Source organism: Rhipicephalus microplus, chromosome X (genome assembly GCF_043290135.1).
Source record: "Rhipicephalus microplus isolate Deutch F79 chromosome X, USDA_Rmic, whole genome shotgun sequence".
NCBI classification, from domain to species: Eukaryota; Metazoa; Arthropoda; class Arachnida; order Ixodida; family Ixodidae; genus Rhipicephalus; species Rhipicephalus microplus.
The window spans coordinates 251,335,990-251,360,745 of NC_134710.1; the positions used below are offsets into that span (position 1 = coordinate 251,335,990).

At 42.8% G+C, this 24,756-nt stretch overlaps 1 protein-coding gene across 1 annotated transcript in view; it reads right to left on the reverse strand.

The window, feature by feature from the left end:
• The window catches only part of LOC119162276 (phosrestin-2-like), an 838,310-nt gene that overhangs the window by 334,227 nt on the left and 479,327 nt on the right, over positions 1-24,756 (reverse strand). The window contains exon 4 of the mRNA XM_075876569.1: positions 11,182-11,244. Coding sequence (XP_075732684.1) covers positions 11,182-11,244 — 63 coding nt within the window. The remainder of the gene's footprint in view (positions 1-11,181; positions 11,245-24,756) is intronic.

Below are 24,756 nucleotides of genomic sequence, written 5' to 3' on the forward strand. Positions count from 1 at the left end.
CGACGACGTTGAAGCACCCATACATCATGGCCAAAAATAACCAGGGAAGTGTGGAACAATTAACGATCTGGCAGTAGAATTGCCGCGCTTTTCCCAAACGTGCCGCAGCACTCCAGAGTTGTATCAATATGGCAACAATTAAACCCGACATTATATGCTTCCAAGAAATCGGTGCCAGAATAATGAAGCTTCAGGGTTATTATGTTTTTTGAATCCCAAATTATCCCCGCGTAGAGACACTGGTGAGCAAGATGATTGCGGCAACAGATGAGTACATGGAAACGCTACAGATCAATCACCAAATTATCAGTTTATTTCCCCAAAAGAGAGGCAAAGCAAAAACTATAATAGTGAACCTATACAGTCCTCCAAAAGACACAGGCGAAAACTTCAATGAGCTCCTTGCTGAAATGGTTAAAATCGCAGGCAACAAAGACCGCCTATTGATATTGGATGATTTTAATGCTCCCAGCGCCACATGGGTTACCCAAAAAACTCACCGAAGAAAACGCGTCTCGAACATAATGCTTCTAGACTCGGCCTGAGTTTAATAACTCTCCCGATCACGTCCTTGAGAGTGGGTAACAGCGTATGTAGAGACAGGTACCCGGACCTCACTTTCGCCTTTAACTTCAAAGACGCATTCCGGACAAACCTGGAGGAAAATTCAGGAAGCGACCATTACATTATAAGCGTCTCTATATCGACTCCGAAACTGCGCAGATTGATAGGCGACGTGGCGATTACAGATTGGACTGAGTTCAGGAAACGAGATCCTCCACCACACTTCGTACCGGACTCAATAGAGGCATGGTCGGAGTACATACAGTAGGTACACGCAATCACTACAAAAATAGCCAGAACCGTAGAGACGCCAGCAGTATACAGCCACCTGCTACACCTATGGGAGAACAGGCGCAGCCTACTAAAGCGTTGGAAACGCCAACGCCTGAATAAGACACTGCTGCGTAGGATCGCTGCTCTTGCAGAAGAAGCAAACGACTATGCAAGCAAATTGGCTACCGAGAGATGGGTCAAGTTCTGCAGTTCGCTTCATAGCACACTGAGCACCGCGAAACCTTGGTCCATTCTAAGATATATTTTTGATCCAGACAAGTCCAAATCCACAACAAGCAAAACACTGCAGAAAACTGCAAAAACCTTTCCGGGCATGAATGAGGACCTCGTGAAGGCCCTCAAGGAGAGATATATTGGCGATAGTTCACCAAGTAATTCGGCTAATCACATTAGTTACAGCGGAGCTAGAAATAAGAAACTAGACGAGCCGATAACAAAGGAGGGGGTCTTTGCGGCAGCCTAGGCAGCCAAGACGAACGCAGCCCCCGGTGAAGACCAAATTATGAATGCAATGATAAGAAACCTTAGCGACAAAGCCATCGAAGGCCTGACAAAACAATTAAATGAAGCCTATCAGCTCAAAAGGAAGGTCCCTGCAAAATAGAAAACCACCAAAATTATAACCATTCCGAAACCCAGAAAAAAGCCCTCCCTGCAGGCGCTCAGACCTATATCACTTACGTCATGTATGGGGAAGCTTTTTCAAGGGGTCGGTCACACCAGACTTCAGAATTTCATAGAGGGCAGGGGGTTGTTTCCCGCCACCATGCTGGCCTTCCGCAGTGATCTTTCAACACAGGACGCTTTCATCTTTATACAAGAAGAGGTCCTCAAAGGCATTGCCAAAGGTGGAGAGCATTTGCAGCTGTCTCTAGACTTTAAGGGAGCTTCTGACAATATCTCTCATGAAGCTATACTCTCAGAGCTAAATGTAATTGGTTGCAGGGAAAAGATATATAATAATATAAAGGATTTTCTCACTGATCGGGAGGCGATAATTGGTATCTCAAGCGTTAGGTCTGAGCCATTCCGAATAACAAACAAGGAAACGCCTCAAGGAGCCATAATATCTCTTCTGTTGTTTAATATCGCCATGCACCGACTCGCTGGGGTCTTGGAATGTGTACCACAGCTAGGTTATACCCTCTACGCGGACTACATTACTCTAGGGGCCACACGGGGGTCCCTGGCCAGCAAAGAGCAGACTCTGAAAGAGGCGGCACTGGCTGTAGAAAACTTTGCCAGAACCAGTGGTCTCACCTGCGCACCCGAAAAATCGGAGGTGATCAGAATACACAGCAAACGCTACAAAAGTAATGCTAGAATAGAAATCAAAATTGAAAAGCAGAAAATTAAAGAAGTCACCGGCGCCCACATCCTGGGTTTCTTGCTTCGAAGCAATGGTAGGGCAAATCACACTATCGGTCTCCTTAAATCGGCAACTAAATACGTGGCTAGGGTGATTCAGAGGATCACCTTCCACAAAAAGGGCATGAAAGAAAGTGATACTGTCCGTTTAGTGCAGGCGTTCTTAATGAGCAAATTAACATACAGCTTGCCTTTCCACACGTTGAACAAGAGCAAGCAAGAGCAAGTATATTCCATCATCAGAGGGGCTTAAAAGGCAGCATTAGGTTTACTGATAAGCACTCCGACACACAGGCTTCTTGAGATCGGCCTGCATAACACGTACGCTGAACTGAAAGCAGCAACATTGCTCTCACTGCGGAACCGCCTCAGCCTGACGAAGCCGGGAAGAGAGATACTGATGAGGGCGGGCATACCACCAAAACCCCAAAACTTAGACGAGGAGCTGGTAGACGTACCAGACCCAGTACGACGGCATATTTCGATCGCCCCTATTCCCATGAACATGACTCAAGGAGTGGCATCACGAAAGGTGAGAGGAGCGTGTAAAATGGATCAGAAAATTAGTCAGAGGCAATGAGAACGTGCTATACGTTTACGCTTCCAGGTATAACTGGAAGCGCTGCGTCGTCACAATGGTAAGCAGCGACACGAGAAGCATGGCGTCCAGCGCATCACTGTACACTACATCGATCACCAAGGCCGAGAGTTTCACCATTGCATTGGCGATTAAAAGTCGAGAGTGCAACGACGGCCAGACGTACATCACCATACTCTCAGATTCGCAAGAGGCGTCCCGGCTATTCACGAAAGGCCGCTTCCCATTAAATATTTCAATCAAGAGGATATTAGTCCCTTGATTGGGAAGACTACATTGGAGAGGCGGCTGTTATGTCATTTAATGCTTGATGTTGTACTGTGATGACGCAGAGTTTTTGGGTGGGTAACGAGGGAAAGGTATCATGCTTAGTGTTCCACCCTTGGGCTGAACACTTAGGGCTACTAATTGGTTGAACTGAAACGTATGCTGTGCGGTGTTGACAACAGATGCTGTGTTTGACGGCCACTTTATAAGATTGTGAGCGACCGTCAATGCGTTGAAACCCGCGAATATAAGCGTGCATACGAGTTTCAATTTTCTCCTTGTCCAGCCCCACACCAGTGTAAAATACGTTTACTTCAAATACCATAGGTCTATTTTAAAATAAAAAGAAATCGGTGGTGCGGCCATTAGTGGCTCAGCACGCATTCACTCACTTTTGCTATGCCTGAAGCACGGGCTTTTAGTGTGATCAAGTTTACCCGGATATACCGTATATACGTATAGAGAACGAAAAGATTGACGACCAACCTGGTTAGCTTGGGGCTAAGTTGTGTGATATACCCAATTTTCTTGTTTGCAGAGGTTCGCTGGTAACGGTGCCCGTTCGCAACGGCAAGAATTGATGCATCGACCAGAAATCAGAACAATGAAAGCGCGTTCCGGTAATCAAATTTCCGAGGTGCGCTCGGGAATGAAGCCCGCATAGCCAGCGAGGGTTGCAATAAAAGGCGCGATCCGCATGCGAGTAATTGATTCAGAATCGCCAAAGTTATGCATGGCGACAGGGCCAGACGTGATTAGACCGCAGGCGCTGCAGGCCGTGCTAAATGCGTCACAGTCGTGGATAAAAGCCAGTCGCGGCAGCCAATCGAGGCTCCTTTTATCTAACTCCCCCCTCATTTTCCTCGCACAACTTTCATCCATCTGTTTCCAACTTTCTCTGTATACTTCAGTACTTTTGTCACCCCACGGGTCTGTGACGCACGAACAGCTCAGTGACATTTTCGCCTGTACTAATCTGGATGCTAACGCAGCGCGTGTGGCCATTGAACGATTGCTAAAAAGGAAGGAGCCCGCGAAATTGGTGGAAGCGAGCTAATAATAGGCTTAGCGAAGCATCCTATATCTTACATTGAATATTCAGAAGAAGGGGGCAAGGAAACGAAGCTTGCCGCTCGCTTGCGCAACGCACCGCATGAGCAGCACTGGCGTAGAAGTAGCTTCAGCTCGTTGAAATCCAATGCGCCGCTGTCTCATTAAGTGAGGCGGCCGCTGAAGGATGGCTGAGAAGTTGAGTGTAGACGAAGGTGCTCGCATGACAGTATCAAAATGTTGTTTTTTTTTTGTTTCAACGCTAGATAGCAAACGTGGTTTTCTTTTTCGGCTTACAGTTCATGACCTAGTGGAATTTTTTCTGCACATCGTCAATGCGCGAGGTTGGAAAGGGCATTAAAACACACGAGAAAATACATGTTTGGCCATAAGTGTATCTGCAGTAGTCATTTACTTCGTACCTTCCTTTTTCATGTCGATGTAGATTTAAATTAAGACATATAACTTTGCATTCCACGCCTGTGCTTCGCAGAATTTACGTAGCGCTTTGTATTATTGGTGGTTATGCACAAAACAACTTTAGGTGGTGGTGGCCCTGTATCGGCGGCCGGATTGAGGGGGAGATAATGAGAACGTTGAGCTTGGCCGCCCACGTCATGGAAGTACATGAACTCATGAACGCTTAGCGCAGGGGGGCCATGCGGGGATCCTGCGATGTGTGAGCCCGAATCTCTCGGTTAAATAAAGTTTTACCTGCCTATTCGAGAGACAACGTGTAACCACTTCGAAATTCTTGCGCCATAATTTTTTTTCGTTTAACGTGTAAAACGAAAGCAACAAAAAAAAATATGCGTGAGACAGGCAAGCGTGGAAGGCCTTCTTCACCGGCAATAAGTCAGCCGTTCGAAATAACCATTTCTCTGTTAAATGGCGTTCTTTCTCAAGAACAGTGATTCTGGACACTCTGTCGATCGAGGGTTTGTTGAAACTGAGTGTTCCACGATTTTCTCCGAGATGTCTGAACAGCGAAAGTTTGTAGCACGCACCATGGTCGTGAGCACTTGCGCACGTGTAGTTTTCTTTCATTACACAGCGGCAGTTGTTCGGTAATTAGGATCCAGCGACAATTGCAAATATTGCCCATCCAATTGTAGAAAAAAAATGTATTTAAACTCACCATGCATGCCTAGATTTTTTTCATGCACTTGAGGATTTGCGACCATTTACGATACCTCTAGGGGAAAAAATCTGATAGCACCCCTGTTTTTGTACATTTAGCAATATATAGCGATACTTAATTCCTAAAAAAAGACAGACACTTGGGCGAGTTGCTAATTAATTGTGGAGGGGTAAGAGCGAAAAAGAATACTAACACAAGAAATATGAGTCACGATGCAGCGCAAATTATCAGCTGAGAATTTTATAGAGACGACCGATACATATGTGATCGGATAATAATGTGGTGAAAAAACTAGGAATGAGAAGACAGATTAGCTTGGTGGTGTGTACCCATCAAGCCTCTTTGTGCAGCATGTACGTCACTGAAGGTTTCGCGACACGTGCCTCCCTTGCACTCGATCTCACAAGCATTGGTTGCAGCAGAGTGGGCGCTACGAGGTGCATGCAAGCCACTTGCTTGCGCAGCAAAACATGATCATGTTTGTAATTGCATTACAAGTGGCAAGGTTACGACAACTGCGTTTCTTTGGTCGGTGCCATGTCACAATAATACGTGATACACCAATTGCGATTCACGTGTACGTCATATAACTATCTTTATTAAATGCCAGTAATGGTGGTGGCGAGAAAAAGAGAAAAAGAAGGCCAGGAGGTTAACCAGATATTGGCATACGGTTTGCTGGGGGTGGGAAAATATGAGCAAAAGAGAGGTTGTACACAGAGAGCGAGAAAAAGGAGAAAAAGAACACATGTTCACGCAGAAGGAAACACAAACACAGAAACACAGTAAGTGCGTTCTGGCTACAGTCGTTCAGAAAGTTCTGTTGATCAAAAAAAGCGCAGTGGAGCTTGCAGGGCCTTGTTTTGTGACGTTGCATCCTGACAATGATGTAAAATTATTTCCTCCGACAGAGGTTTGCATGTAATTTGTTGAGATGGTTGCAAAGGCATAGTCTCTGTGCACCATACCGCAGGCAGTCACCAAAGATATGCCCAGTGGTTTCTTTGTTGTCACAGTGGTCACAAGCTGCGGTGCACGTCGGCCATCCTAATGTGGTGCGGTGCATGGTGAAAAAAACATTACAGCACCCATGTAGACGTGATCACTTGCTTCGACCCGAACTCGCCCGGTGCCATGACAGCAATAAATGAATGGTGGAACATGCTATCTAAAGCTTACAAGAAATAAAAAGGTATGTTTTGTACTTATATAGGAACAGCTTATATTAGAACCCCGTAGCTTTCATAGTGCCAAACCAAAGTGGCGAAATAGAGTATAGAACACCTGCCGCACTCTGGAACATCTCTGAAATGCCTACCACGCTACGAAAAAAAAAACAGAATGTACCGGTTCATCATGATCATAGATTTCAAATTTAGTGACACATTATACTTCCGGAGCTTAAACAGTTCTGCTGGTAAAACAATACCCCACATATCTTCGGTTTTCATTAGTCCGCCAAGCAACGCATTGTTGCCCATAGATAGCCTGACGTAACAGTAAGTTTAAACGAAACGGAAAGGTCAGCTACTTGGTAGTGGCTCGTACTAACATATAAAAAAACTATGATGGCAGAAATAATAAAAGGCACAACAGAAGCGCTTACGAACAACCACAATTAATATTTCACCAAAAGAAAGTATGTACCTAAAATCAATCGTCGCCTAGTAGGTGCACATGCTCACGGTCAGTCGAAGCGAAACACAGAATATACATTAGCATGCTCTTCCCCTCGAACGATCTCCTCTCCTCGAGTAGTGTGACTTCTTTGACAGATATGGCCAATTATGCATGGCTGATGAAGATGAACGACCTAGTATTAATATGGAAAGCTTCCACAAGTTCACGTGTCGCAGAAGATTGATGTCTGAGCACCGGAACTCGGCACAGTGCATCACCAAGTGTGTTTGTGATCTTCCCTGCAAGGCAGACTGGGTGGCTCCTTAGGCGTGTCCTCACTCCTCGGCCTGTCTGGCCAACGTAGACACGTATGTCCACAGGACAGAAGTATGAAATATACGACGTTCATTCCACAAGCCACCAACCTAACTGCGTAGTTATTGGCGCAACCTCGTGTCACAACGTTATCAAGCCCGTTGCCGACCATCGAAGATAGCCTACTTAGCTTATTAGTTGCAAAAAAAAAACATTACTTTGAGCCCAAATCACTGAGCTGTCTTATTTGGCTGATGTGACAGCGTGTGTAATATGGCATAAGTGTCACTTTGTGGCTTTCATCCAGACTCTGACTGCCAAGGCCTTTTATCTGCTTCATGAGGCTTGCGCCAGCTGCATGCATGCGCCAGAAATTTCGGCTGCATAGATGTGAAAGCCTGCATATATATATATATATATATATATATATATATATATATATATATATATATATATATATGCGAGTAATAAGTTCAATGGTTTCGGTAGAAAATGCCGTCGAAAAAAAAGAAGACAAACGTACGAAACTCGGTTTTTACTAACGTTTCGACCGGAGGGCCTGCCTTCGTCACAGTACAATATATATATTCTTGGAAAGACGTAAATTCGCAACAGAGGCAACCCATCTACTAACCGAACGTGGAATCTCAAGAACACTTAAAATAACTTTACTGCATAACCAGCACGCTTGAGATGGTTGACGAACTAACGCCAAGGAAAGGTATAAGAAAGTCTTCGCTCGTTCCCCGGCTTCCCACGTTTTGTGTACGATCAAAATTTCTAGATTGCAGATGGAAGTCGATATAAGCTAGTGAAGACTGAGGCGAGGGCAGTCGCTGATTCCGTCAGAACAGCTATATGAGTAGCCTAACTAAGGAAGGGGAACGTTTGCAAGATACAATCTGTAAGTGAGAACAGGCGCTGACTAGTTGAACGCCGGGAACTCCTGACTCGGAACAACATTTGTGCAGGTTAATTATCTTTAGTTTTTGTGTTGTTAACCGCATGTACTAAAATCTGAATTCAGAATAAATGTATTTTTGTTTTTCTGTTGTCTGAACACTATATATATATATATATATATATATATATATAAACAAGAATAACTTCGGTTGCCGCAAGGTTATAAATATGAAAGCAGGTGCGCTTTCACATAACAACTGTTTATTCTGCCGACGTTTCGACGGGAACCCCGTCTTTTTCAAGGCATAATGCCTTGAAAAAGACGGGGTTCCCGTCGAAACTTCGGCACAATAAACAGATGTTACGTGAAAGCGCATCTAATTTCACACAAACACACACACACACACACACACACACACACATATATATATATATATATATATATATATATATATATATATACATATATATATATATATATATATATATATATATATATATATATATATATATATATATATATATATATATATATAGGTACATCATTTGTGAATAAATAAGACGACAGTTTGAGGGCCAAAGCATGGCACTGCTACATGGTCGGTGTGTCCCTATATAGTCCGTGGCACCACCATACGCCCCGACTTTCGCCCGTCTCACCAGAGTCAGTTGAGATTTCAGCGAGAAGCAGTTGAGGTGGGCGTGCAGTCTCTCATGCATACCTGGACGGGGTAGAAGAAGGGGGCAGCTGGCAAGTTCTAGCTCCAGCCCACACTTTGCGGATAATACCACAGGTCTCCCTACTGCGTCGGTACCACCCATTCGTGTTCGGATCAAAGTGTTTTAGAACTTAAGGACAGTGTAGAGTGCCTATCTGCGGGCACCTTAAAGTTCGCTCATCCGCCTTACTCAGCCCCTAGATACTCAGTTAGTTCTTTAAATCACAATCGGAAACCGCTAACGCAGTGAAGGACACAGCCTAAAGCGTAGATTGCTCGCGCTTTCTAGGGGCGTTTCGGGAGACATAATTTTCAGTTCTTCAAATTTACCCAGCGACTGCATTCCAATCACGAATTTCAACACAGGAGATATTCCCTTGTATTTCACCAGCTGAACAATTCAGTACGAAAGTGTTCCGACTTTCTTGACTCGTGAGCCGAATTTCTGATGTCACATTTATCTGTGATTTCACACACCTGACTTTTAACAGCAGCTTGTTTCCTGCTCTGTACCGCCATGATTTGTGGTTATAATGTGTTCTTGGTAAACTTTGACATTTCTATGGTGCTTTCGTATGATGGTTACTTTGCGGAGAATGACTACGTAAATTTAGTTGAAACACGTACAGTTTTTGTTCGATGAAGTATCTTTCTTTAGACACTTCATTCGTTGTGCACGTAATTTTCTTCCTACACAATTGCCCAACCTGATGCACGACTTCTAAATTGTATCCCTGCACATGTTATCTATAGCCACGTGTCGTGTAGTTTAATGTAGCCTATGGCTACGTCATGTGACAGCAAGTATTGTGTATATCCCACCTACTGTGAGAATTGATGCACGCTAAATTTACACAAGCTAGCAAGGCAAAATGACGCGCTACGGTAACAAACGCACTGTATATTTCATTGACGAGCTCGTCATTCAGTTCCTCGTCAATGTTTACCGTGCCACTGAAAATTCTATTTAGCAATAAACATGCTGAATTGCAAGACATAGCCTGCTCAACAGTATGTGCCACAGTGTCAACGTGAAGAAAACTTCGGAGATGAACGCACACCGGTGAACTTCGATTTCTATTGAATTCTCGCTTACACTGAGCATTCTAAGTCAAATGCATAAAGTAGCAGTAATTTCGATAGCAATGTGAGAAGCAGCCACAGGCTTCAGCGCATGGTTCAAAGGTTGGCAATGTGTTTTTTTTTTTGTAAGCGTTACGCTACGAACTGAATAAACAGCCATTAGGACAGCGTGAGTGCTTCAGTGCAATAAAACAACCACACAAGTACGTGCGTAGATGCTTTCATTGTGCTCCTTGTTCAACACCTAAAAACTCGCCGAAATTTCAGTTTTTGTAAGACAACGTGGCTGTACGGGGGTTTTCCGCACTTTTTCACCGAGAAAACTCTGTTTTACGAAGCGCCAGTGGTTCTCCAATGAACTGTTGCTGATCAATACAGGCGCAAGCATTCACGCGATGTACATGTAAAAAAAAAAAAAAACAGAAGTATAGCATTTTCATTACAGTCGCCCTTCAAGTTTTGAATCCGAGCGTGATGCATCATTGCCCATATGCACTCTTCAGCCCACTTGTTATGTGTTTAAGACTGTATTACAGACAGCGAGACGTCTGATGTTATCAACGAAGTTGACTTACGCATGATAAATTCGAGAAGATGAACGATGTAATCTCTCGCATTGCACGAACACACACACGCACGCACACACACATGCATGCACACACACACATGCACGCACTCACGCTCGCGGACACACATCCATTACGAATAAAATACTGTAATAACCATCAACAATATGCAAGAAGCGCCGTGAAAAGCAGGCATGCGCCGAGGGAGGAGTGTAAAACGTTGTTTGCGCCCAGATCAGTGGACTGTTCCGGTGTGTCTCATGGTCCCAGGTTTGCGAGAAGGCATACACCTTCCGTACCGCACAGCAGCACAGGCGGAAAGAAGGAAATAAAGAATACATGGACGTACGGACAGCGACGTGAGTTAGTGCTCAGGCTGGCTGGATACCGTTTGCCGTGGAAAGGGTATATAATGAATAAAATTTGATAGAAAAATAATTAGGTTAGTTGCTGGCTGAGAAGGCACCTGCACTACATATCCTCATTTTTAGCGGTGGATTTCCTTCTTATTGCCTCGTCGGGCTCTTCGAGGAGTGTATCCGGGAAAACGCTTACGTGGCTTATTATGCATTTTGTGTTCGTTTTTCCCCCAATGCTTAAGAAGATGAATGTGGCAGTACGTCTTCAAGCGCGCCGCACAGTAAACACGGAATCAATAGATGCGGGAACTGGTGTATAGTCAATGAAGTTCACCTGTATCCGTGAATGCGTTCAATGGCACTTGCTCCAGGTTGCACATTGCCCTCGGTCTGCTTCCTGCATTGATGAAAATCAGATGGCCACTTTTAGAAAGCGTCTGCATAGAACGTCAGTGCATTGAAGGCGCACGTCGGGGATACGGGCGTGTAGGATTTTCAGGGTTTTCGTATGGTCTTTTCTTGTAGTAACGAAGCACGCTATATTTCCTTTATTCAACTATTCTGGCTAGTGACCATGGTTGGTGGACAGTACATTGCTACCGTTTGCGTCACAGGCTAAGCGATAATGCCAATAAAACGTCGATTGGCTGTTGATTAACGTCTGATAGAGGCTACCGAAGCTTCTCTTGATCTCCACCATAACTCGAAATGCCACGCGCAATGTATTCTAGCCGCGTTATCTCTGAGTTCAGCTGAGAAACAATAGTCGGCGACAGCCAAAGAATAAAACGTAAAATGTACCGATGTGCATGCGTAAAATTCACGTCTAATTGCAGCCGCTCCTTTTGATGACGTAAATGTTTAGAAGAAGCAATAAAAAATGCGCCATAAAGTCGTTTATTGAGACAGGAGGCAAGAGACCACTGCACCGGCAGCCACAATTCGAATTTTGTTGCGTTTGTTTCGTCCGGAAGAAGGTCTTTTGTACTGTTATCCGCTCGTACCCCAGAGTCAAGTCATCATTCTAAGCAGTAGAAGTTTGTGGTTGCACCCCGCTTTCGAATTATGTAGTAAAAGCGGACGCTCGGAGTCGGTGGGGGAGAGGCAGTGGGTGTTAATTAAACGCCACCATATGATTATTTCGCAGTGGCTTTTAACCTGGTATGCTATTGCAGGAAAAAATTTTCGCGCAGCTTTATGTTTGCATGTCTTTTATCAAATGAAACATTGAAGTTTAGAATGAGGGGCACATCAGGCCCGTGCCTCCCCCCCCCCTCCCACTGAAATAATTTTGCCGTGGCACATAGAGCACAAAGTGACGCTCTGCCACACCTGCCTGCCTGGCCTCCTCTTCATATTAAAGTAGAGCACCCCACCGCCTCCCCCCCCCCCCCTCGCGTTTCCGAAAAACATTGCTGCCTACGGCACTGTTCAGAGTGTCTATCGAGTGCCACTGTTCCGGCAGCATCAAGTGGAAAACATCACATGTATTTTTTTTTTCACAGCTCAGACGCACCAATGGTCTCGCCCTGAAATCACCAAATTCACATTTATTTTTTTTTGTGAAATACTTGCTCTGCAGTGCAGATGTACGCAAAAAAGGCACAGTAGATCCACGATGGAGGAGGTTATATTTAATTTTAGGTGGCGACCAACTATAACGCCACCTTGTGACGCTCCCGCTGAACAGGAGCGTTTGGCAGAGCAATGTATAAAGGTAACTAAAAGCTTAAACATTGCCCATCACTGCTACGGTAGTAAACATCCTAAAAAATCTCCCTCTCTTTCTTTTCGCTAAGCGGCTTCCCACTCTCTTTTACCAGGATAGACAAATGCTTCAAGAGTCAAATGTTAAGTCGTTTGCAGGAAGGCCTTGTTTGTTTAGTTTTTTAGAAATCCAGAAGTTTGATTGCTATGCACTACAAGTGTAGGTGCATGTTTAAGTTTTATTGCAATGTTGGTACACCTTGGAAACCAAAGTTGCAAAAAAAAAAACACCTGAATCATTTAGAAACTCTCGTTACACCTTAAAACAATGCGAACACATGTCGCATGTGCGTTTGTGCATTGCGTGCAATAGTGGGCAGGCAAAGCATGCAGTGTGTAGCATCACAGAGGTGCCAGTCAGGAATGCTGGCTGTAGAACCAGGCTTTCACAAGGTACACAAAGAACTGTTCAATGCAGGAAAGCAAGAGGTTTTAAAGAACAGGCCTCTACAACGCGAAGTTCACAATATTCAATATTCACGAAGCCATACACAATAAGGCAGACATTGATGTTCTATTTATAGACTTCGCCAATGCCTTCGACAAGGTCCCCTATAACCTTTTAAATATGAGACTGAGCGCCCGGAACATCAACCCTAATATCTCTAAATGAATTGGTAATTTCTTGTCTGATTGTTATCAGTCTGCTTTTCTTAATAATACCTTGTTTCCATTAGTAAATAAAAATCATTTACGTCGATGATATAAGTAACCAGTTGTCATCACTAATCAGACTTCTTGCTGACAATTGTGTAATTTACAGACAAATTATTAACCATATTTATGTGAGTGCGCTGCAGTCTGACATTAATCAAATCACCCGCTGGTGCTATCAATGGCATATGAAAATTAATGTCATAAAAACGAAGTACATTCACTTTACAAGACCTGCGAAATCTTAGCTGCATTCTTACATGATTAACGACAGACTAGCCGAACGTGCCCACAATAAAATACTTAGGCGTTCATTTTTCACACATCCTCTCATGAAATGGTTGAGGCAACAAACAGTAAGGCTTCAAAATCTCACGATTCAATAGACGTAATTTTCACTTTGTTAATCAGTCCACTAAACTTCTCGCTTACGTAGCTTTATTCACTCAAAAATGGAATACGTCGCCCTTATTTGGAATCCTTAGCAACAAAACCGCATTCATAAGCTTGAGGACATTAAAAAAATCACAGCATGTCTACGAAGTGAATGATGATTAGTGGGGTGAAGCGTCCGTCAGCCCATCTATGCTTCCGTCCGTCCGTTCATTCTTGCTTCCGTCCGTCCGCGCGACCATGCGTGCGTCCATCCATGCGTCCGTCCTCCACCTGCCCGTGCGACCATGCGTCCGTATACGTCTGCACGTCTATCCATCTGTCCATCCGTCTTCTAGTCTGTTTGTCCATCCATCCATGCGTCCATCTAGTGAACACTCCATGTACCGCCATCTCGCATTTCGCATCCCCTGTGGCACATACCCGCTCCGCGACCCCGTCTGCTAGTCTGTCTGTCCACCCTTCCATGCGTCCATCTAATGAACACTCCAAGTACCGCGATCTCCCATCCAGGTGGCTACATACGACAACGATGAAGGATGGACAGACCTACGCCTAATAAGGAGCTTCGCCCCTAAAAAAAAGTAGTCCACTTTATCACAGTAAGATATTCTCTGTAATATAGCATACCAGCAAATGAAACGTCGTTGAAATTACCTACTCTAGAAAAGCACAGGCTTATCGTACTACTGTCTCAGTTATACATGTTTTATTTCAGTGGTTCATACTTCTTAAATTCACCTATTACACCAGCTCATCGCATTTTTCCACGCCTCTATCGTGCTTACGAAATACAGCACATGTTGGCCCATACTAACTTCTTTCATGACTCACCATTGTTTCTTGCGATTTATCATTGAAGTAAACTGTCAAGCGATGTTGCAACTGTGCGCGATCACGACACATTTGTTAGAAAACCAAAGGAAATGTGAAATATAGAACTGTGACATTTTGTAGCTTTGTTTTGTTTAGCCTAGTGCCAATAATACTTGTGTTTTTGCATAACTCGTTTCATGCCGTATCGAGTACTGCATTGCATTACCATGTTTTCTTTGATGCAAACTTCTTGTGTTTTTTGAAATTATCTTTTTTATTTTTACCGTTATGGTAATGCTCACATGGGCCGTTAGGGTATATGAATAAATAAATAAATCCGTAAGCCAGGAAGTTGTCTTTTGAGAAAACGTGTCACATTAACCATGCACAGCAGTTCTAACCGCAGTGACTTCAGCGTGTTTTTTTTTGTGTCATTGCCGCGAATGACAAGGTGCAGTTATTCACAACAGCATTAAATAAAGTGAGGGAGAGGGGGAGCACGTCATTTGCCCTACTGTTGACTATATCATAAGCGCGTACGTTGTCAGAAATACCGGTTTAAAGTAACACGATGAGGTAATTTATTTGAGTGCTACTCTGTCAGGTGGCACCATGTTAAGACTCATGTCTGAGCTGCTGACAGTTTGCAAATCTGATGCTAGTTGCCGCACTTCACGAACCATCATAATCACAGGTATTTGACAACCTAGTGCTTGATATGTTCAAAGAAAAACTGCTACAGAAAAGGACGTTGCATTTTTCAAGTTGCTCGAATTTTTCGAACACAATTAGGCTCCCGCTAAACTGAAGCTCTAAACAAACATTGAAAAGTATCAAAGCAGAATTTTCACTCTTGAAAAAAGTTTGCAAAAAGCTTCTAACTACGAGCAAAAAGTTAGTAACAGCAGCTTTTGCTAACATTCTTGGGTCATTACTAACTTTTTAACACCATTTTACTACCCACGTTAGCAGACGCTTGAAGGTTGTAACGGTTATACTACTTTTTGCGCACCAATATTAACTTTTTGTCATGTACGCGTTTATTGAATTTCTTAAAAAAAACCTTAGAAGTTATTACTACAAGCGTCTAACAGCCTATTTAGTAGCACGGCGATGCATTCATGTTCATTGAGGCAATATGTGTAAGCTTAATACCCATTCATATGTCTTGTATAATAGGCCGTGTTGAGGTGATGTTGGGCAATATAGACATAACTAATTGTTTTTATTATTATGCCTAATTAAAAGTCTTACATTACGTTACCTCGCGCACCTAAAAAAACTGTGCTTTGTACAAATAAATGCGCCGAACTTCAATATACATCCTACAGCATAGTCACCCACTGACACCAGCTGCATTCCCTAAGTTAGGGCTATAAATACTCTCGGAAACACTTAGGAGCTGTTCTTCTCGCGTGGATATCTGTATGTGTGCTGTTCGTCTTTATGACATTATGTGCGTAATTACTCAGTGATATATCAATATATTGATGCTAGCGAATGGGGCCGTTATAAAAAAGGTGATTCGTCAGGCGAAATGGTCGCATCTAGTACATTTTTTGTTAGCAACCATTACTAGCTACGTTAGTAACCATGAGTAACTGCATTAGTAACAAAAAGGTAGTAATGGTTACTAACCCCCCTCCCTTACTAACTTCACTTACTAACCGGTTAGTAACAAATGTGACAAGTAGTTAGTGAGTCGAACTTAGTAAGTATACACTCTAAAAAAAGAGCGAGTAAAAAGGGTGTCTTTTTGTCCCACAACAATAATCGTCGTCTATATTGCGTTCCATCTTTGCGCTATCGCCCCACGCCCGGTACATTCCGGTCGCGATCGACATGCCCATTATCAGGGCTACATTGCATTCTCGATAGGAAAGTGGCCAGTGCCAAGTTTTCAAGAAAGGAAGCGCAGGCAAGCCTGATGACGATTATTGTTGTGTGACAAAAAGACAACATTTCACTCAATATTTTTTAGAGTATACTACAACCTTGTTTTTTAAGAGTGTTGGGCATGTAATTCAGTATGATTGAGCAACAAAAAGACACGAATATTTTGTTTATTTTCTCTGGTATTGACTGCACAATATTACTCAAGCAACTTTTGAAATGGCTGTAGGAACACACTTTCGACTTTAGTAGTATATTGATGAAGTTCAGTGAAATAACAAGCTTGAACAAGCACACCAAACAATCTGAAAAAACAAAAGCAATTAATCTGTGCTGCCTGTTTCAAAAAACACTAGAAGGCAGGCATAGGTAAACTGACGGTTGTCTTGTTCACTACCCCTCATTTAGGTAAAGATGTAAAGGGGCAAAAAGAGACGAAGCAGATATGAGACAGAACCACAGTTTCGCGCGTTCTTGAAAGAGCGGGTCAAGTCCATAAGCTAGCAATGGAAATGACTTGTTACTTTCTGTAGTAGAATTTTGGAGCAAAAAAAGTGCACTTTGGAGCGGCTATTGGTGTTTTAGGAGCAGATTTCAAAATATGCCATACAACTCCTATCATTCAAAGCGTCACTGTAGTGTCAAATAAATATTATATTTATTTCAATATATGTTGCACAGCCGATAATCAACGTAGTAAACAAGGAAACATTAGGTTGCTTATCGAATGCCCATGGTATGATCTATATATTTAAACTACAATGTCGTTCAGTTTTAAATATCCCCGCAATAGCTTGAATGTAAAATTTAAAATAGCTTAATGATCTGACAGCTTAGTATGCCAGTTCTTGTTGCAAAAATAAGAGCCAACAAAGTTGCGTATTATGCTACAGGATCATAGTTCTCTTGGCGCTTACAAGTAGGTAACACAGATAAATTTGCTCATCTTCAATTTCTCAGTGACATTTCGGAGCATGTTCAGAGCAGGTAGTAAAAAAACCACAATTTGAAGCAGCATATAGCAGCATTGTTCTTTTGGAGAATTTTAGAGCAATTGGAGCAGCACTTCTATCACTACCATAAACAGTAGTGAAGACCAGTCGATACTCAGCACCATAGTGGCGTCTTCCCAGATTCTGAAAGCGACCAGCATTGCACATGGGAGAATAATCTTCGCTTTTGGTGGCGGTCGTGACTCCCGTTGGTTCAAAGCCATTGGGAGCATAGAAGGAAGGAAAACGAGAAAGAGACAAAAGGGAGGGATGTTGGCCAGTTTGGCACAACGGTATACTACTCTGTACAGGAGGAAAGGATGGGGGAAATTTAAAGTACGTGTGTGCTTGCCCTCTATTTCATCTCTTTCTTTATTCGGAGCATAGAGTTTTCTAAAAATATACTAGAGAGAACTCTGGCGCTAGTGTCTATGGGAGCTGCAACGCATGGTGATTCAGTGAACATGGGAATGAAGATTAGTACGAGAATTTGTCTAAAATTCCTCCTTTTGGCTTAGTTTGGTTCCATGTGGCTTTGAGATACTTTGTCGTCATACGAAGCTCAGCAAACGTTCGGCAGTTCCACTTCACTAACTTGATCTTTCAGGCTTACCAATTCAAAATGGCTGCCTAAGGTCACAACGATCCTTTCTCTAATCTGAAACAGAAGTCTAAAAACACAAGAATAAACGAAGCCTCAAGTGTGTTCGAAGCCTCCAAGCACGAAGACTATAAGTAATCAGTGTACTACTCATCATCCCCATGGTGGCTGAACGATTGCAGCGCCAGGGTTCCCTCCAGTAAATATTGCAGAAAACTCTATGATATAGATAGGTTGGCACTTTGCGTTAGGTAGTTAATTCCGTTCCTCAAAGTCAACGGTTAGGATGCTGAGAGAATATATTTTTGCAAGTACAAGCCACTGACACAGACAGTAAAACAACGTTGCGTGGGTACAAGAACCAGTTTCTCGCTGATCCTTCGGCTTATAAGGCGAATGAATTAGTTCTTATAATCTCTTTGGTATAATTGAGTGGCTGGAGCGTTATGCTACTAAGTACGATGAGATCGTTGTTTTTATTCAAAACTACTCAATTTCTGTGGGGTTAGAATCTAAGAGCGTTCAAAATTGTGGTGTGGCAAAAAAAGAGGAATTGGTTAAAAAAACAATATTCGTCCAAATTAGTCTGGACACCACAACTGTGGAGTCTTTTATAGCCGTCTCTCAATTATAAACAAAAAGTAAGCAAACAAGTGGCTGATAATCATTTATTTACCTAAATAGGGGCATCCCAGCTAGTGTAATCCAGTCACTATTTGTTTGTTTTTACTATGTTTATTTAGACCGATATTCAGTGCATAATAATAGAGTGTGAACGCTAAAATTAACGCATGACGAATACGACAATTTCTCTCCTGTTTTCGTAAAGCTTTGGTAGCATTAGCTAGAACATACCAAACGGAAGCGCTTCGTTAACTCAATATGAAGGAAACAATAGAACGCCAGTATGAATTCGTGCGGGTTTGCTTTATTCGCTCCATCTATTCTCTTTGTTGAGACCGCAAGACCGAACTTGCATTATGTCTTGCCTTTTTTTTTTTTTACTACGACAGACTCTGGTAACAGTTAGCATTTCTCGGGAAAATAAAGCATTTGATAAAGGAGAAGTGAAAACGTAACTGGCTTCCGGTGCGAAACTTTTTCTTCTTCTCTCTTTGCAGCCACCACTAGCAAAGTGAAGTGTGCTGCCCCCAGTCGTGGCTGCACAGTTTCGTTAACGGCCAGCACTTTCCTTCCGCTGGAACCGGGAACACCTCCTTCCTTTGTGATCTTGCCGCGTTTTCGGAGTGCTATCGTTGTAGACCCAGTGGCTATTGATGCTTTAGCTCCGGTGTTTGCCCAGGGCTCCCGATCACCACCGATGTCCCAAGGATGCCAGTGCACGAGTGGTAGCATATTGGACATCCGCAGAATATGGCCACTAGGCAGGACGGAAACAAATGCACATATCGCGCCCTTCCTGAGCTGATCTGAGGCAGAATGAGAGCAAATTATAAGCCTATAACCTGTTCTTTCCGGGATTGAATTAGCATTCGCACCCATGCCTGGCGGTGAATAGTTGGCTTTTTCTGCGGGAGTACCCTTCTCTGCATGCTTTGTCAGTTCTCTAAGAAGGTGTCTATATTTACGTATATTTATTCTAGCTGCCCTGAAATACTCACCAGGCTTGATGAGCAAACACATTGTGTGGATCGAAAGAAGACAAAGCTACGAACACGTAAGCTCAATTTTGTCACAGAGCTCGGCACGTGAAGTTCACTATCAACGCGCTATTTTGCCTCCTTTCTGAAAGCTATCTCTGAGAAAAGAAATGGTAAAAGAGGGGGGCAGCCATGCATGGTTAGCTTTCACGACATCGAGTAGATTACCATACTGAGCAGGCATTCACTGATTCTTGACGTAAGCCCCACAGGCCGTTTGGATCTGTGTGCCTCTTCCTATGTAGTTCTTCGAATAGTAATTGACGCAGTCAGCTAAGCAGGCTGTAGCACGGAATAATCCGTACTTCAATTCTTTCTGATTTTCCTAAGAATCACACACAACTAGTGTTCGGCGCGGCACCATGCTGGTATGCAAGTGATACTGCAAATTCATCGTGGTCTAGAGGTGAGCGGTCATACGCGAAAATAGTTACCTCCATCTGCTGAATCAAACAAGTTATCTGTGTTAGCTAAGTTATAGGTTCAGCAATGCTTCGATTTGGGCTAGTTGGTACACACCTCTTGTATTGTCCTATTCTTTGTCAGTCATACGAAGAATATTAAATAGGCAAACTTTAACACCGCGTACTGTAACGTAGTATACACGCGTACTATTCTACGCTAGTCAGCCGATCGTTGTTTCAACTTCCTCCGGTAACCAGCACCAGCCGTGGCTGGTCAGCAGACCCACATATTTTAAAGGGCTCACACCTCAACATAAGCATGTTTTTCCGTGTCTTGGCATTAGTTAAAGTCACTGGGATGCAGCTTTTATTACATTCCATGCGAACAGCAAGCAGTCACTCTACTTTGTAGAAAAATTCAGCGAATTTTGGTTTGTACCATCAACCATCACTGGCTTTATTACAGGGCAAACATGCAAAGCAGAGAAGCAGCGATTTATGACATCTCCTACTGAGCATTACAAGCCTTCAAAAAATAGGAGAATAATCAGTGTTATAGCGCTGTACTTATACCTAATGTTTCAGCTGGATGTGCAGGAGCCTGGACGGAATTACCCGCGTTGTCATCAAAGAGCTCTGTTGGCAGGAGGTCGTGAGAATTCAAAATACATCAATAACTGCCGAATTCGGTTACTGTTTTGATTTGACAGCTTCAAAACATGGTGTCATACGCAGATGCCACCAATGTGCCACCTGTTTGCTAGATATTTCCTCATGTTTTCGTTCTCTAAACACACCAAACCAGCGTGCTTTGAGGGCCGTCCGAGCTTTTGTATGCACACAAGTCACACAAAGAAGTAGCGTTTGGTTGATATTGGGTTTCAGTATTTCGACTTCGGCTTATTTAGGACTGTCGCCCAATTTTCTTGACACTTCTAGAATCAAATGAGTGACAGAGGCGCTTCTGGATGGTATAATTGCCGTTACCTTAAGAAGGTCAAAAATACTATTAGTTACCCTATCCCAGAACAGCTTTGAAATGTGGGGCTTAGTTTATACTTCATAAGAAGCGCACTGCGAACAAAAATTGGCAGTTCCCACGTACAGTGAGAATCGATGATATGCGAAGCACGAATGAAGAAGGTTGATATGTCACTTTGAAATCAGCACAACGTTACAAGGTGGATGTAAATTATGGCGTACGTTCCATGTCATGAATATTATGTTTGAACGTGCCATTTACCTTCGTCATCCTTTAACGTCACGTGATACCAATTTTAATATATGTGAAGCTAGCGAAACAGTCACGAACGCATCATGACCGTCACATGCAGTCATGTTCTGACATGACACGCATGTCATGATTATCATGTTTGCACCAGTCATATACCTTTGTCTTGAACTCGCGTCACGTAACACCAAATTTGGTATATGTGAAGCTAGCGAAACGACCGCCAGTGCATTATGAGAGTGGCATGTAGCCATGTTCTTATATGGCACGCATGCCATGATTATGATGTTCGCATTCGTTATATACCTTCGTCGTTCATTCACGTCACGTATCACCCAATTTGGTATATATAAAGCTGGCAAAAAGACCGCGAGTGCATCATGAGCGTGACAGGTAGTCTTGTTACATGAAACACATGCCAGGATTATTATGTTTAGACCAGTCCCGCACCTTCGTCAACAATTCACATCACGTAATACCTAATTTGGTAGATGTGAAGCTAGCGAAACGACCGCGAGTGCATCGTGAGCGTAGCATGTTGTCATCTTCTCACATGACACGCATGTCATGACTTCTACGTGAGAGCCGGTCACTTATATTCGCCATGAAGTCATATCGTACAATACCACCTTGGTGATATGTCATGTGAACGAAACTACCACAGGAACAGCAAGACTATGATATGTAAATCACGATATTCATAACATGCATTTCATGGTTTTCATGTTATGACTAGTCAGTTATATTCGTCATACAGTCGTGCTCTGCGAAACCGATTTCGGTATAGATCCCATGATCCAAACGGCCAGGAGTGCTAAAAGTCATATAGGCGGCTAGAAAGAAAAAAAGGAAGGAAGTAAGAAAGGAAGGAAGTAAGAAAGGAAGGAAGGAAGGAAGGAAGGAAGGAAGGAAGGAAGGAAGGAAGGAAGGAAGTAAAGATAGATAAATAGAAAGATAGAAAGATAGATAGAAAGAACGAAAGAAAGATGGATAGATAGATAGATAGATAGATAGATAGATAGATAAATAGATAGATAGATAAATAGATAGATAGATAGATAGATAGATAGATAGATAGATAGATAGATAGATAGATAGATAGATAGATAGATAGATAGATAGATAGATAGATACCGCAAAAATCGAAGAAGTTCGCTACAAAATGCTTCGCATTTAAAGCAGTACAAGGACAAACGTACAACCATATTACAAGCGTTGAGAATGAAGTGCGTTTTCTCTGGTCTTCTTTTTTTCGTACTGCACTTTTGAAGAAGCTCTTCTTAATGGGGTGATAATGTTCAGGCCACCGGCAACGCCCTGCGGGGCAATAGTATAAGGGTAACAAGACGAAGAAGCTTTGTCACACACACACACACACACACACACACACACACACACACACACACACACACACACACACACACACACACACACACACACACACACACACCCACGCACACACACACACACGCACGCACGCACACACACACACACACACACACACACACACGCACACACGCACGCACACACGCACACACACACACACACGCACGCACACATGCACACACACATGCACACAAACACACACGAGAGCCAACAGATATGAAAGTACGCGTTATAGATTGATTCTATACCAACATTTATAAGTTTTCGTAGTCCTTCACCGCCCGCTTCCCGGGGGCAGTTATCTATAATAGTTGCTGTTATTACCGCGTGTTCACAAAACAATGATAGTGATACATGATTACTTTCCTTCCTTGGGAATGATTTAATACATTTTTATGCTTCTTTAAGAATGTTTTTTCGTTGACAATCCGCATCAAAGAAGTGGCTTCTATCGCTGATAACTTCTCTTCCATTCAGTTGACTAGCAACGACGCGGCTGCAAGCCATCACCCAATTTCAGAGAATACAGCGAAGCATAACGACTTCACTGTTGCGAAAAGGCAGATCCTATCTTCCTCGTAATCCGTTCTACGCGAGAAGAGGGGAGGGGAAAAGCCCACATCTCGGAGATTTCGATGCATGCCGCTTCGCGAAGGCAGCCTAATTGTATTTAGCCCATATTGCTCCGCGAATACTTGAAACCGGCACTCGTGTATTTGTATTCCGCTTCGTCTACTTTATTCGATGCCTGGCTACACTTAATATCACGGCTTAATCAAAGTGGTGATTGTGGCCTTTTCATGCGGCAAGGGCTCTGGCTGCCCACGGCTTCCTTTTTGTTGCACTGCAAAGTGTGACAGCACCCGAGTCCCTAAACTCGTTTCTCGGACAGATATGACATCTCCTTTTGTTTTTGATTTTGCTCGTAGCTGTAAGTGTTGTCTCTAGATTGTCTGGCGCCGTATAAAACATATTGTGACCAGCATAAATGATCACCCTACCTTCAAGAAGGACGCACATTAACACGGACGTCCCTTCCCATAACGCAGAAAGCAGAAGAGAAGTAGAAGGAGAGCGAAAACAAAGAAATAATATGTAAATAAACCGAAACATAGAAAAAAAGATAGAAAAGAGAGGAGGACCGAAAGAGAAAACTGAAGCGAAACAAATACGGCCACCCAGCTGAGCACTTCCTTCAGGCTAGGCACTGACTTCAATTTTTCTGTGCTGGCTAATTCAGGAATCGTTGAAACTTGCAAAGAAATGTTATCACACAAGAATCTTCCCAACAAAAGTGATCACATACAGGATATCGCTCATAACTTACAGAGGCACGAGTGTGGCACATACTTGACACCTACACCCGCACATTACCTGCACAAGATGACCTTATTTGACATTTAAAAGCTTCGACTAAGCTGACAAGCATCTCACGTTGAGGAAATATAAAAATTTGGTCTCTGAGCAAAATTTAGTTAATGCAGAGAAGAGAAAACAACACCTCCCCTAGGATGTGCCGCACGCACCACAGAAGACAGCTGCAGTCTTCTTCTAACGGCATAGACAATCATTGCAAGCAGCAGAATGCGCTCGACAGTAAACCTTGCAAATTATTAAACTCTTTGAATCATCAGTGTGTTACCAGATATTTTCTTTAAAAAGTATTATAGCAGCCTCGCGCTAGAGGTGCGAAGCCTGACTGCGAAGCCTGAAGGAGGAGCAAAGCATGCTGGCGTTCCTTGTCTTTATTTATTTATTTTTCTTTCTTTCCTATTTTTATCATCGTTTCTTGCACTTAATTTTGTACTTGTTCTTTTCAATTTTTTTCCCTTGTTCTTTCAGTCATCAATTTTCTTTCTTCTCTCTTTCTCTATATCTGTTTATTTCTCTTTTTTTCTTTGTCTCTCGTTATTTCTTTTTTTTCTTTTTTTGTATCTTGTGACTACCTGTTTCTTTGTATTTCTCCTTTCAATTTGTTTCTCTATATCTCTATCTTTTCATGTCTTCATTATCTTTATTTCTCTCAATTTTTGTTTTCACTTTCTATAGCTTTCTCTCTTTTTCTTCATCTTTTGCTTCTTTTTCTCTTTTTTCTGTTTATATCTATCTTG